Consider the following 14,640-nt stretch of genomic DNA (forward strand, 5'->3'; position numbering starts at 1 on the left):
GCAAATGAAATCTCCCTGTTCCTTTCACCAAGGAGTGAATTCAATTTAAAGAAAATAAAGGGCCTTGTGAGCTTATTAAGAGATACAAGAACTGGTACCAAAGGAACAGAATCACAGCGAAACAGGCTCTGGGAACTCAACGCCATCAGCTGCCAACAAGAACGCACTTCAGCACAAGGTCAGTGCTCCAGCTGCAGGGTCTGGAAGGTCACTCTCTGAAGAGGTTCCAGGGACAGATATTCTGTCCTGGCTGCTGGTGGCTGACTGCCTCTCACCAAAGGTAAGGGGTGTGGATACTTCCTACCTTATTTTGGGAGCTCCATAAGTTCTGAATGTTCTCTTAGGAACCCTTGGTTTGTCCCTGCTATTGGGTTACTATGAAAAATGTTGTGGATAAAATCTCCCCACCGTGTACAAAGCTTATTTGGCATGAACATAACCCGTATGCTTTTGCTTGGCATTTAAAATTCAAAATTAGGGCCTGCCGCCTTTCCAACCTCCTTTTTTGCCCCAAATGCCTTTCAGCTTCCCTCTGCCCAGGACCTCCCAGAAACCCAGGGCAAGCACTTTTCACCCTCCCATTCTTCCTCTACCCTGTGTGTGCTCTGGGACACCCCTCGACCTCATCTGCCCTGTCACAGTGAGCCACAAGTGTGCCAACCCTCCCGCAGGGCTGGGTCAAGCCTGTTCCTTCCTCGCACCCTAACTCTGCCTTGCACACAGAGGGCTTCCTGGAACGGTTTGCTGAACCAGACTGGAGATGTGATCCCAAAAGGGCTGAGCTACCATGTGAAGGTTTCTCTCTCAAGGTGAAGTGGTGTTCCTGGCTGGGGGACCTGGTGCTAGATGCACCCAGAACCTCACGCGGGTCTAGTTTCCTCATTCATTCATTCATTTATTCATCAAATGCTTGTCAAGCCCCTGCTTCATGTCAGCTGCAAGGGGCTTGCCCTGGACTTGGCTGTGCAGGGAGTGCACAGGCACTGGGCTGAGGGGGCTGACAACCAGCCTGGGCCCCACTGCAGGCTGTATGCCTGGACAGGGCTGCACCAGCCCGGAGGAATGCAAAGAAGCCCTTTGCTTCTCACAAAGGTGTCCTCCACTAGCCAAGGCTGCTCCCTCTGGGGGCTTAGTCTATTCAGAAGGGACATCTTTCGGAAACGCACACAAAGGAGCAGTCTAAGCTGGAGGCAGCCCTCAGAACGGCCCCGAGATCTTCTACCTCACCTGCACCTGGCAGAGAAACGTGATGGAAAGGATGCACGGCAGTAGGTACCTCCCGACCTCGAAGCTCAAGCCGGCAGGCTCCCTGACCCCTCCAAACCATGTCCTTTACCCCTGACCCTGCCTCCCTAAAGAGAGATGCTGTGGAGGGCAGAGGGGTCCCACCTGATTGCAGGGTGTCTGCTAGCACAGAGGGTGCTCCTGGAGCCCACCTTCTTTTTCACATAAAAATCAGCACAAGGGCCAAGCAGAAAGGGATCCTGTGTCCTGATGGGTCTCCTGTCACCCTTCCAAGCCCTCAAGGCCTAGAGAGGCCTTCAGCTCTGTCGGCTCTCACTGGACTTAGCCTTAATTCTTTTTTTGTCTGAGGAGGGTTAGCAAGTGGAAGGAGGCAGTGATTTTGTCTTCAGGTGCAGACCTACCCTGAGCTTCTCTGGGCCAGGCGCCGTGCTGGGACCTGAAGTTCCCAAATTGAGCACAGCCCAGGCTCTGGCCTCACTGAAGGCCCAGCCAAATGTCTTTGCCAGGGTCGGGCTGTGCAACTGCCATTAGTCTCTGAGTCTGCGTCTGGCTGTGTCAGTTTGTCAAGAGGGATCCCTTCTCCAGGGGCTCCGTGGCACAGCAAGACAAGCTCCTCCTCCCCTAGCTGCAGCAGTGACAGGCGCTAGCCCTTCCTGGCCTCAGCCCCACTGTTCTGACTCCTGACCCAACCCCTCGGCTGCCTTGACAAATCACTCAGAGAGAAGTCAGAAGCCAGACAAGTGGACCCCGAGCCTCTTCTGGCCACCAAACTGACAACTCATCTGTGTCCTCTGTTCCGTCCACTCTGTGTCTCTTCTGCCTTTGCTGCTGAGAGCCAACCCCTCTGCCTGTGCCCTGGACCCCACCACGCTCTTGCTGGAGGAATTCATTTCACCTCCACACATCCCCCCTCTCTTCTGGATGCCGAGGGCCTCATTTTTACCTGATCATCCCTGTTGGCAATCAACGTGCTCCAATGGGCTTCAGCCTCCTCGGTCCCCATGCAGCTCTGCACACCCAATCAACATGCTCCAACGGGTTTCAGCCCCCTTCAAGCCCCAGGCTCCCCGTCACATCCCTCATTTCTGCTCCAGAGGGATTCTTCTTGCAAGAACTGTGCACCTTCTGTGCCTCAACTTCCTCACTTGCCATTTGCTCTGCAACCCACACCAGATGGCATCCATCTCCACCATGCCACTAAATCCAGTCTCGTCACCATCACCAACACTCCCATACACCAGGTCCAGCAAATGCTTTTGTCTCTACATTCCCAACCTCTCAGCAGCACTGCCCACTGGCCACATCCTCCTTAAAAATCGTTATTTTAGTAGTTGTTATGTGTTTGCTATGTTATGTGGTTGTCCTAACTCTCTTCATTTAACAGAGGACACAGAGGCTCAGTGGGAGTGGGAATAGCTTGCCCAGGTATTACTGCTAGTGTGTGGTGGGGCCAGGGTTGTAACTGATGAGTCAGACCCAGGTTCTCGCCTTCACTGCATGGGTTCCTTCCTGCCCCCACGGCTGCCGCGATGCCGTCTGCCCTGCTTTCCTCCCGCCTTGCCGACCACTCCCCTTCAGTTGCTGTGGCTCTTCCTCTGCTCCTCAAGCTTTTTTTCTTTTTTCAAGATGGAGTTTCGCTCTTGTTGCTCAGGCTGGAGTGCAGTGGTGCGATCTTGGCTCACTGTGGCCTCCGCCTCCCAGGTTCAAGCGATTCTCCTGCCTCAGCCTCCCGAGTAGCTGGGATTACAGGTGCCTGCCACCACACCTGGCTACTTTTGTATTTTTAGTAGAGATGGGGTTTCACCATGTTGGCCAGGATGGTCTTGAACTCCTGACCTCAGGTGACTGACCCGCCTCAGCCTTTCAAACTGCTGGGATTACAGGCATGAGCCACTGCAGCCGGCTGCTCCCCAAGCGTTAAATGTGGAGGGGATCAGTCTCAGTCTGGCCCTTTTACTTCTCCACCTACATTCTCTTCTTAGGCCGTCTTAGCACCTATCTTAGGCCTTTAAAGGGGATTTTAAATCCCAACTCTTAAAGGTATGTTTCCAGCCCAGATCTGAAATGTAGACTGGAACATCCAGCCGCCTGCCTGGCATCCTGACTTCCTTGTCCTCAGGCACCTGACGCTTCCAAGCTCAAGTGGGACTCTGAAGTCTCTGCCTCCCTGACCCCGACTCATCAGTTCTTCCCCAGGCTTCCTCATTGCAGCAAATGGTGTCACCAGTCACCCACAGATTCAAGCCCCACACTCAGGTTTCCTTCCGTATTCCTCCTTTTCCTTCACCCCTCAACATCCAACCTACAACAAGTCCCATCAGTTCTGCCTCAGAAGGCATCTCAGGGTCCCCTCCTCTTCATCTCCATTGAGATCGCAGACCAAGCTGCTCTCCTCCACTACCTGACCAGTGCTCCCAGTTTCCTGCTCTGCTGGTGTCCACTTTGACTGCCTTCCATCCCATTCTCCACATTTAGCTGGAGTGATTTTTTTTTTCCAGAGAGGGGTCTTGCTATGTTGCCCAGGCCAGACTCAGGCAATCCTCCCACCTCAGCCTCTTAAGTAGTGCCCAGCTTGGAGTGATCTTTTGAAAGTGGTCCTTTCATGCTCCTGCTTCAAGTCCCTCAGTAGCTTTCCAATGATTTTAGGATTAAGTAAAAGATCTTAGCATGGCTACCAGGGGTGCTGGCATGACTTGAGCCTGGGCCTTTCTCCTGGCTCCCCTTGGCTGCTTTACTGCTTACTCCTCAGGGTTCATGCCCCAGGGGCCAGCATTCCTCTAACACTCAGAGCTCAGGCTGCCCCCAGGACTTCCCACATGCTGTTCTATGCCTCCATCGTCCCTGACCTGGTGCTAGTCACTGCTGAGGTCACTGCCCAAGTGTGTGCAGGCCCCCTCTGGCTCCCCTGGTTGGGGAAGGCCTTGTGTTATGAGGGGTCGCAGGGGCCTACAGTGCTTCCCCCAGCACTCGGCACAGGGAGTTAAGTGCTTCTGTCATTGTTCTGTTTCACATCTACAAACGCCATGAAGGCCAGGAGCTGTGTCTGCCTTCATAACCATAGGACTCCAGTGCCTCGCTCCACTGTGGCATGTGGAGATGCTGGACGATACTGTGTTGACAACTGAGTGCCTACTGTGGGTTGGAGCTAGGGTTCTGGGGCCACACTGGTTGGGTTTACATTCTGACTTTCTAACTCATTAGCCATGTAACCTTAGGCAAGTGATCTGATAGCTGTGTCTCAGTTTCTTCACCTATAGAATGGGGTGAATACGGGTATTTATACCTCATAAGGTTATTATGAGAACTGAACAAATTAAGACATATTAAAGTCCTTGGAATAGCATCTGACACATCCACAGTGTGTGGTAAACGTTAGCTGGACAGGCTTGACCCTCAGGGACGTCGTGTTCCCTCTCACAGGTGCTCCCTGTACAGTGACTGCACACACCACCTGTCTGGGAGCTGTCTTCATCTCATCACGAACGGGGCAAGGCTACGGGATTACCCCTTAACCCTGCTGATGCAACCTCTGGTGCCTGGGAGGAGTCTGGGAAAAGGGGCCAGGCCAGGCCAGGGCCAAGGAATTTGTGAGAGTATTATAGCCTTAAATTTCCAGCAGAAATCAGAAAGTCTGATCTTGCACATCTAAGAATAGCCACTGGTTTCAACCATGAGAGGTGCCAAAGTGAAAGCTATAATTATTAGTAAGTAACAAGCAGAAATTAACCACCTACCGCAAAGTCATTTTTAGCTGCCGTCCCAAGGTGGAAATTGAAAAATGGGCACCAAGAAGCTGTTTGGTTTGGAAAAGACCCTGGCTCAGTGCTGAAGAGCTGTGGACATGCGAATTTCCAATGCCAGCAGTAAGGTGTGCACTCAAGGAAGATGAGGAATGGCTCCTAAGGAACCATGTCTTGAGGTGCCACATCCCATGCTTTAATGGCACTCTCCTGACTTCTGCACATCGAGACTGCAAAGGCGCTCACTTCTATCCAGCCTGGGCTCCCACATTACAAAAATGGAGAAAATAACCTTTCTCTGACTTTCTTTACAGAATAGTATATAGACAAATGGCACTGGAAGATACCCGGAACTTTTAGGAAAAGAAACCATAAACATGAGTTGTTGCTTTCCAAATATCATGGGAGGCACAGATGCCATTAGAAAAAATTGATAAACTTATTTTAAAAAATGGCAAAAAAGACAAACAAAAACTAAAAAAAAAAACAAAAAAAAAAACAACCCTTGGAAGAAGATGTTTACAGCACCTCTTTCAGAGACAAGGCAGATTTCTTTGACACACAATAAATGTTTGAAATAAAAAGGAAAAGCTCAGTATCTAAGGAGATAAATCATCAAAAGCTATGGACAGAAAACTGAAATACCATTTTCTACTTGTCAGACTGGCAAAGATCAAGGATTTTGAGAATTCATTGTGTTGGCAAGGGTGTGAGAAAGTGGACATTAGCACATTGTTGACTGGAATGTAAACTGGTACAATTCTGTGGAAGGCAATGGACAAAACTCATCAAAATTAAAGAGTACACACCCTTTCATCCATCAGTTCCACTGTTTAGAGTTTATCTTACAGATAAAAAAAAAGTACACAGTCGGCCCTCAGTATCCATGGGGAATTGGTTCTGGGACCTCCCTCGAATACCAAAATCCATGGATGTTCTAGTCCCTGATATGAAATGGTGCAGGATTTGCACATCCTCCTGTGTATTTTAAATTATCCTATGCACATCCTCCTGTGTATTTTAAGTCATCTCTAGATTACTTAAAATACCTAATACAATGTAAATGCTATTTAAATAGTTCTTATACTGTATTGTTTAGGGAATAATGACAAGAAGACAAAGTTTGTACTTGTTCAGTACAGACAGATTTTTTTCAGATATTTTTAATTCAAGGTTGGTTAAATCCATGGATGCAGAACCTGAGAATGTGAAGGGTAGACTGTGTATAGGGATACTTATTGAAGCATTATCTGTAACAGCAAAATACTAGAGCGGGGGAGCTCAAACCACATAAGGTAAAACCCGACAGTGCAGTGAAAGCTGTTTTCTTCTAAATTTACCTCTTAAAAGGCTATGTGAATGTATGATATGATTCTACATCTTGACTCAAGCAAAATCATTGCTTTGAGAGAGTCAATATGGCACAAATTGCCATAATAATCTAAATGTTATCAGCTGAATTTAAGATTCAAATCTAAATGTTAATCAGTAGAGTATCGGTTAAATGATGGTCTAACCATACAGTAGACATACTCTGTAGCTGTGACAAAGTATAAGTCACCTTACAGGTGCTGATGTGCACTGACCTACCAGGTAGCACATTCAGAGGGTGGTGGGGGACAAAGTACAGCGTGTGAGATTTCTGGAAGATGCACAGAACCGGTTGACAGTGGTTGCCTGTGGCGGGGGTGACTGAGGCTCAGGGATAAGAGGGAGCCTTTTCACTTTGTGGCTTTTCAATTGTGTGCCATGGACTTATGGAAGGGAGCACCTATCACACAGAAAGTGGGGACCTGCTGTGGGCAAGCATCCCTCATCTCCTGGGCCTGTCCCCTTACAAAGCAGCTGGTGGCACAGGTATCCTATTCACTATCTCCTTGCCATACACATGCACAGACAAGTGGCCTAGGGACTCTCTGCTACGATAGATTTCTCTGCTGGAAATCCAAGGTCATCTCCGAGTGACCTTTCCTGCAAGCCTCAAATCTGGGTCCACCTCCACTGTGGGCTCCCATCACGAGCTCCCACTGTACTCAGTTCACCAGAAAAAACCACCAGGAGAGAACAGGCCCACAAATGCCACCCAGACACCATGGCTTTGGGTGTCAGGCCTTGATCTAACTAATTTCTTCTAAAGCTTACAAAACTTATGGGCTCTGGCAGTATTGTGGGAGCTGATGATAGACACAGGAAACAGAGGTTACCTGGTTTCCAAGAACTGCCAAAAAATTGAGTCACATTTATTTTGCCTCTCAGAGCAGCAGAACTCAAATCACATAAGGTTAAAACCCGGCAGTGCAGTAGAAACTGTCTTCTAAATTTTCCTCTTGAAGGACTATGTGAATATATGATACGATTCTAAATCTTGACTCAAGCAAAGTCAAACAGTCAATATGGCACAAATTCCACAAAGATCCTAACTGACTCCATTCATTCGTCCTACACGTAATGCTCACCGTATGCATACAGCACAGTTTGCTCAGGGTCTACAGGGTCGACAGTCACTTTCCATAGCTCAATTCCACCACCTTCTAGAATAGTAAAGCCACACCCATTAGCTAGGAAGGAGAACTTGACTCTGTCCTACGGACCATGCAATGAGAAATGGATCTTGTGTGATTATATTAAAATTCAAGGACAGCTCCAAGAAGGCTGGGCATGGTGCCTCACACCTGTAATCCCAGCACTTTAGGAGGCTGAGGCAGGCAGATCACCTGAGGTCAGGAGTTCGAGACCAAGCCTGGCCAACATGGTGAAACCCTGTCTCTTCTAAAAATACAAAAATCAGTGGAGCATGGTGGCAGGCACCTGTAATCCCAGCTATTTGGGAGGCTGAGGCAAGAGAATTGCTTGAACCCAGCAGCAGACGTTGCAGTAAGCCGAGATCACACCATTGCACTCCAGCCTGGGCGAAAGAGTGAGACTCCAACCCCCCGAAAAAATAAAATGAAAGGATAGCTCCAAGCTGAATCTTAGCCATCAAGTTCTTCAATATTCTAATAATCAGCTACAAAATTTCCTCCCCAACAGTCACAGCAGGCCATGCAAAGTGGGGCAAAGTCTCTGGATAACTGAGTTGGGGGCAGCAAGACACCAGGTGGAGGTCTCCTGGAATATGTTGACTTTCAGATCATTACGTTTTCCGAGAAACAAGCAAGAGAAGCACCACCTTTGAGGTCAGTGGGCTAGTTCCGCCCTGGAGGGATGGCCTTCAGCCCTTCTGGTGTTTTAGACTTCAGCACTTCAGAAAACCAACTTTGAGACCAATTTGAAAGGCAACTCTGCCCCTACACCAGCCCCACAAGTTCAGGTTTACCTGGCCTGGACACTAAACCATACTCCTTCCCTTTCTGTTCTCTGTAGTCGTTGTTCATGGGGGTGACTGACTAGGACAGGCATCAGAGTTCTCAGCCAGGGACTGGACTTTTGCATAAGGGAGCTGTGGAGGAGGCATTACTGCTACTCCTTGGCCCTTAGAGCCAGAATGTCTGGGACCTCTCTAAGCAAGAGGCCAAATGCTGCAGGCGTCTGCAGCAGAGAAGAACAATTGCGAATTCATGAATCACCCCTCTTTTGTACTTCTGCTTAGAAGAATATAATTTGTTAATTTACGGTAGTCGTTATGGTGCAATTGAAGATGCCAACACAGAAAAGGCTGACTGAGCTGGGCTCTGTGGCACACCAAGGCCAGGTAAATCCAAACATGTTTTCCATGTGAAGGCCTGCCAGTGGTGTCAAACGGGGTGGAATATCACACGATTAGCCTTGGCAAAAAAGGAGTCAACAGAAGGACAATTGGTGGATAATAAGCACCCTTCTCAGCCAAATGTGGGCTTTCACCACGCACTGTAAGAGTCAAGCCTGAGAAGGCCCAGGTAGGGCTATACAGACGAAGTGATGAAACCTGAGGAGGGGAATTACCTTTTATGTCAAAATATAAATATGTAAGTAAATCCACAGCCATTATTTCTTGGAAGCGCAGAGTAGTGGGATTCTCGTTATTAAAATGCCTGCACAGGCCAGGCGCGGTGGCTCACGCCCGTAATCCCAGCACTTTGGGAGGCCAAGGTGGGCGGATCACCTGAGGTCAGGAGTTCGAGACCAGCCTGGCCAAGATGGTGAAACCCCGTCTCTACTAAAAACACAAAAATTAGCCGGGCATGGTGGTGGGTGCCTGTAATTCCAGCTATTTGGGAGGCTGAGGCAGAAGAATCGCTTGAACCTGGGAGACAGAGGTTGCAGTGAGCTGAGATAGCAGTACTGCACTCCAGCCTGGGTGACAGAGCAAGACTCCGTCTCAAAAAAAAAAAAAAAAAAAAAAAAAAAAAAAAAAAGCCTGGACACTGCGTTTATTTTTGGGCTTTTTAGTGGTGCAGAAGCATCGCTAAGCCAGCAGAGTGCTCTGGGAACTGGGGAAGGGGCACACATGCCCCCATTCTGGACCAGTCTCCAGGTCAGAGGCTGCTGCTGTCTCTCTAGGAAATTACAGAGAGAGCCATCAGAGAGGGGCAGAGAAGCATAGGAACATAGGGGCACCAAACACACAGCCCCTTCCCTGGCTTTATAAAGACATCTGCGTCCTTAACACTTCCTGGCCCTCTCTCAGGGGCTCTAAGAATTCACTGTCAAGATGTGCCAGGCATTGCATTCATCAACCCTGGGAGATGGGTGCTATTCCTAAGCCCATCAAACAGAATTGGAAACTGAGGCTGAGTTAAATACTTTAACTCAAATCTACCCAGTTGGTACAGCTATGACTCCAAGTCACTCACAAAGACAGTCTCTATAGCACAAACCCTGCACCCCACATGGCAAACTCCCCAAGAATCCTTAGAGTCAAATCCAGAAAACTTTCCTAGATGTCTGCTCTGTGCCAGGGCACCGAGGCAGGGGAGAGGGATCGGGGGATACAGAGTCACTCGTGGTTCCTGCAAAGAAGTAGTAACATTTTGGTGCATGACTGCGAAGCTTTGATCTCTCCTAATGAGGGGCGTGGGCTAAACAGGCAAGTGCCCAGGCTCTGGCACAGCAGTGGGTTGTAGGTATGGGCGGAGTGGTACCTGCATGGAGCCAGATCTGTGCCAGCGTCATCCAGGGGTGTAGCGGGCCCTGCTTAGGGGCACTGCTCTGCAGAGACGAAGCCACTTCTGACAGTGCCTGCTCCACTCTTGAGGCTGCTACTGATGTGGCATGGATGGAGCCTGTGAGAGGTTTTTGAGAAGACTCTATCAGGAGCGAAAGAACAGACCCAACCAATCAACCCTTTCCCACACAGACAAGTGCGGAACACACACACCCCTTCCCCCATGATGTTTCTAAGATTTACTGTCCACAAAGAAATGTGAGCAATCATGGCCTGGGGCCTTAGTTTCCATCCTTGGGCTTTAGCTAATCTTTCTGTCAACAAACAGAGCACATGCCCCCTCCAGGAGCTCAGCCTAGCAGTGTGAGTGCTGGGAGATGGGGGGCCAGATACACAGCTGTGATGATACTAGCATTTAAAAATCACATAAATGAAGTGCTGTAAGGGGACATTACAAAGCGCCCCTGTAAGGGCCTAAACCTAGAAACTTAATCAGGGTGGGGGGAGGAATATACTTGCCTCCTGGGGTAGCATTTGGAGTAGAGGTACTGGCCATTCTCAAGACAAACCCAGCAACTTCCCGTTTCATTAGTACAAGCCTGGCCTTGGAGAGGTGGGCTACACCCTCGGTTTAGAACCATATTCTAAGGCATGACTTAAAAACTGCAGAAAAAAGCACACTTTTGCCCTGTGTATAAGTAGATGTCTATCCTTAAGGCTAGACTAGCAGGGGATGGGATAGAATGGGTTTGTAGCACAGACTCCTGGGGCTCAGAATATGCACCTGCCTAATTATTCTGTAAAACCTGCTGTCCTGAAAGGCTGAGAGGGGTCGACCGAGCATGTTCACTAGTCAAGGGTTGGGGGAGTGCACAAATCAAAATGCAAAACTCATTTCTCTTCACGTTGACCTCTTGGAGGATCGGAGACCACCTCCTTAAACAGAGGCTTGTTTCCCACCTCTTTCCAACATTCACTCTTGGAGATGTGGTTTTAGAATCGAGAGCAGGATTCTCAGTTGTTTCAAATTTGAAACTGTTAATATTTCTATTCACCTGCATCATTCTTAATTTGTACTTCATCAAAAAGTTTAGTATGGAGATAAACATCCCAACATTGAGAGTGGTAACTACCAACTCATCATAAAGTTTAAAATAGTAATAATCTATAAAGATAAATGCTGACTACAAAATAAATGGAGTTATATTCTTGAAAATACAAAATTGTGAGCATAAAAATAATTTCAGTTGTGCTTTGGAATGCACCCATCATCCATAAATTTAAAGAGTATTCACAGCAATAGATGCGCCATCCATATTGTTTTGATTGCTCCAATATAATGGTAACATGGATGCCTCTAAATGCACCTGAATCCTTTGGTGAGGCCTTGGTGGATGGAAATCAGAGTGGGCCAACAGTGCCCACAAGGATGACCAAGAGGAGAGCAGCCTCTGGAAAGGTCTAACAAGTCCTGCTGCACAATACAAAACTCAGAGGCTGAGTTAAAAGAGTCTAGTGGCTGGGCGCGGTGACTCACGCCTGTAATCCCAGCACTTTGGGAGGCCGAGGCGGGTGGATCATGAGGTCAGGAGATCGAGACCATCTTGGCTAACACGGTGAAACCCTGTCTCTACTAAAAACACAAAAAATTAGCCAGGTGCGGTGGCGGGTGCCTGTAATCCCAGCTACTCGGGAAGCTGAGGCAGGAGAATGGCGTGAACCCGGGAGGCGGAGCTTGCAGTGAGCAGAGATAGCGCCACTGCAGTCTGGCCTGGGTGAAAGAGCGAGACTCCGTCTCAAAATAAATAAATAAATAAATAAAATAAGTAATCCCAGCTACTCGGGGGGCTGAGGCAGGAGAATTGCTTGAACCCAGGAGGCAGAACTTGCAGTGAACTGAGATCGCTCCATTGCACTCCAGCCTGGACGACAGAGTGAGACTCTGTCTCAAAAAAAAATAATAATAATAATAAAATAAATAAAAAATAAATAAATAAATAATAAAAAAAGAGTCTAATTGATGGTATATGAAGGGGGAACCTAAGAAGTGTGCTAAGAATCTATCCTTGTTTAGACAAAGTATGTCTAACTACTATTTTTTAAAAATCTACATAGCAAAGTGATTAAACTGCTGTCAAAATTTCTTATTTGTCACCTTTTTATGGAAAGTAATATTTTTAACTTTGATAACAAGGACTTGATGTAGTTTCCCTGAGATTTTTAGTAGCAATGATAGTTAAATAAATGAGTAATCTAGAGGCTGTTGTTGCCCTATTCCGCCATTACCAAGTTGGCTACCTTCTCATTGGCTTGAACAGTGGTTCTCAACCTTAACTTCACATCAAAATCATTTGGGATTTAAAAAATCATGATGTTATAGCTACATCCCAGACCAACCACATCACTCAGTCTAGGGGTGAGGACTGGCATCTTTGTTAATCACCCCAACTGATTCCAATGTATAGCTAAGACTGAGAACCACTCGCTTGGAGAGACAGGAAGCAAATGTTACGAATATTTGGTCAAAAAAACCCTGTACACGAGCCAGGCAGCCTGAGCTCTCCTGCTTCCCTGCAGCACAAGGGTCACCTGGGGAACAGAGTTCCAGGAAGATCTTGTTCTCTAGAACAGGGGTTCTTAGACTTTTTGGTCTCAGAATCTCTTCAGACTCTAAAAAATCATTGAAGACCCTAAAGAGATTGTTTATATGAGTTATGTCTATTGATATTCACATTAGAAGTAAAAACATGTTTTTTTAACATGTTTTAACAGACATGTTTAAAATATTCACTTACTAATTCATTAAAAAATAACAACAATAAATTATTGCTCTGGAAACATTCCATACACTTTCTACCAGGTTCTGTGAATCTTTTGCTACAAGAGTTTGTGACTTTTGGAAGGGCTAATTTTGGTTTTTGGATTAACTGTTTTGTTTGGTCCACAAATAAATAATCAGAACTACTGCCAAAGTTTTTTCTCTTTGTGATATTTATACACAACTAAATCAATTAATTCCTAGCACAATATATTTTACTATGAATAAAGTCTGGCAGATGATGATGATGATGGCAACGATGATGACAGCAGTGGTGGTTGTCAGTTTTAGAGAACACACCATGTTTCAGGCACTGCAATTGGCACTTTATATGTACTAATCTTTAACCAGAACACAAACACTAGTCTGATTCCAAATCTGTCCTCTAAGTCCAGCTCTGACACCACCTCTTATAGGAAGGCTGCTGTGAGCCTTCCACTTCTCCCTACAATAAGTGAGACTCTCTGGTCCTTGGTGCTTCTATGTGGTTGTCACTAACAATGCACAGACCACATGTTTTAAAGTTAATATAACTGTCTCCCTTATTAGACCGTGTGGGTCTAGAAGATGGGAACTACGTCCTCAGTATAGGGATTTTCAGGGACTAACAATACCAGGCCCATACTAGGTATTAGGTAAATGAGTGTGCAGGGAATGAACGAGTGCTGGTAATAGACACATCACTGTCTGAAATTCAGAAGAGGGTGGCCCCCTCTCTGGATGCACGTGTGCTCTACTCTTCACCCCTAACAGTGGCTCAGAGGCCAGAACCTTCACCCACTCAAAGGGCACTTCAGTGCAGTCCTCATCACTTCCAACAATCCACACTAAAAATGACAGTGGTGAATAGTTCCAATTAAATACGGACGTTTCCCCTAACATAAAATTAAAATATAGAGAAGCATAACAGGTTTATTAGAAATAATGTTTTTCTTCCTAGTCAATTTCTTGGTACACACATTTCATCAGGGCAGAGAGCCTTCATATTCTGAACCAGGGATAAATATTAGGGCAGTCACATAATAACAGCACATAACTAACAATAGTGAAATTATATAAGTTGGTATCTACTATTCTGAAAATAACACAACAAATAAAATTCTTCCATTGAATTAGCATTGGAAGGAGGGGGAAGGAAAAACATCACTTTAATCACAATGGATACAGCTGGTTAAAAAACAAACCAAGCAGGCAAGGTGCGGTGGCTCATGCCTGTAACCCCAGCACCATGGGAGGCCGAGGCAGGCGGATCACCTGAGGTCAGGAGTTCGAGACCAGCCTGGTCAACATAGTGAAACCCTGTCTCTATTAAAAATACAAAAAGTAGCGGGGTGTGGTGGTGCACACCTGTAATCCCAGCTACTCAGAAGGCTGAGGCAGGAGAACTGCTTGAACCCCAGAGGTGGAGGTTGCAGTGGGCTGAGACTGCGCCATTGCACTCCAGCCTGGGCAACAAGAGTGAGATTCCATCTAATAAAAAAACAAACAAAAAAAACCCTGTACTGTATTTTATTGTTTCATAGAACTGAAATGGTAAGTGACTATATAGACACTGGATTCTGACTTATACAGGTAAACAGCTGGAAACACTGGCTCTAACCAGCACATTTTTAAAGAACCCCTTTCTTTCTCACCACGGCAAACATGTTCCCACATCGTACATCAGAATGAGAGCACTATTAACTTAAGGTGGAGATGGGCAAACTGAGGCTTGAAAAAGGAATCAGAAGTTAGAATATAGGACATATTTCCAA

At 46.9% G+C, this 14,640-nt stretch overlaps 1 protein-coding gene across 10 annotated transcripts in view; it reads right to left on the bottom strand.

Annotated features, from left to right (window-relative positions):
- The window catches only part of TTC7B (tetratricopeptide repeat domain 7B), a 297,044-nt gene that overhangs the window by 61,577 nt on the left and 220,827 nt on the right, over positions 1-14,640 (bottom strand). For 9 of the 10 annotated variants that reach the window (XR_010137010.1, XM_054530407.2, XM_063715700.1 and 6 more), the window contains one exon: positions 10,046-10,186. The exons of the other annotated variant lie outside the window; for it this stretch is intronic. Coding sequence is in view for 8 of the 9 variants with exons in the window: in XM_054530407.2 (XP_054386382.1) it covers positions 10,046-10,186 (141 nt within the window). In the remaining variant the exon portion in view is untranslated. The remainder of the gene's footprint in view (positions 1-10,045; positions 10,187-14,640) is intronic. 10 annotated transcript variants of the gene reach the window in all.

This window comes from Pongo abelii, chromosome 15 (assembly GCF_028885655.2).
Source record: "Pongo abelii isolate AG06213 chromosome 15, NHGRI_mPonAbe1-v2.0_pri, whole genome shotgun sequence".
NCBI classification, from domain to species: Eukaryota; Metazoa; Chordata; class Mammalia; order Primates; family Hominidae; genus Pongo; species Pongo abelii.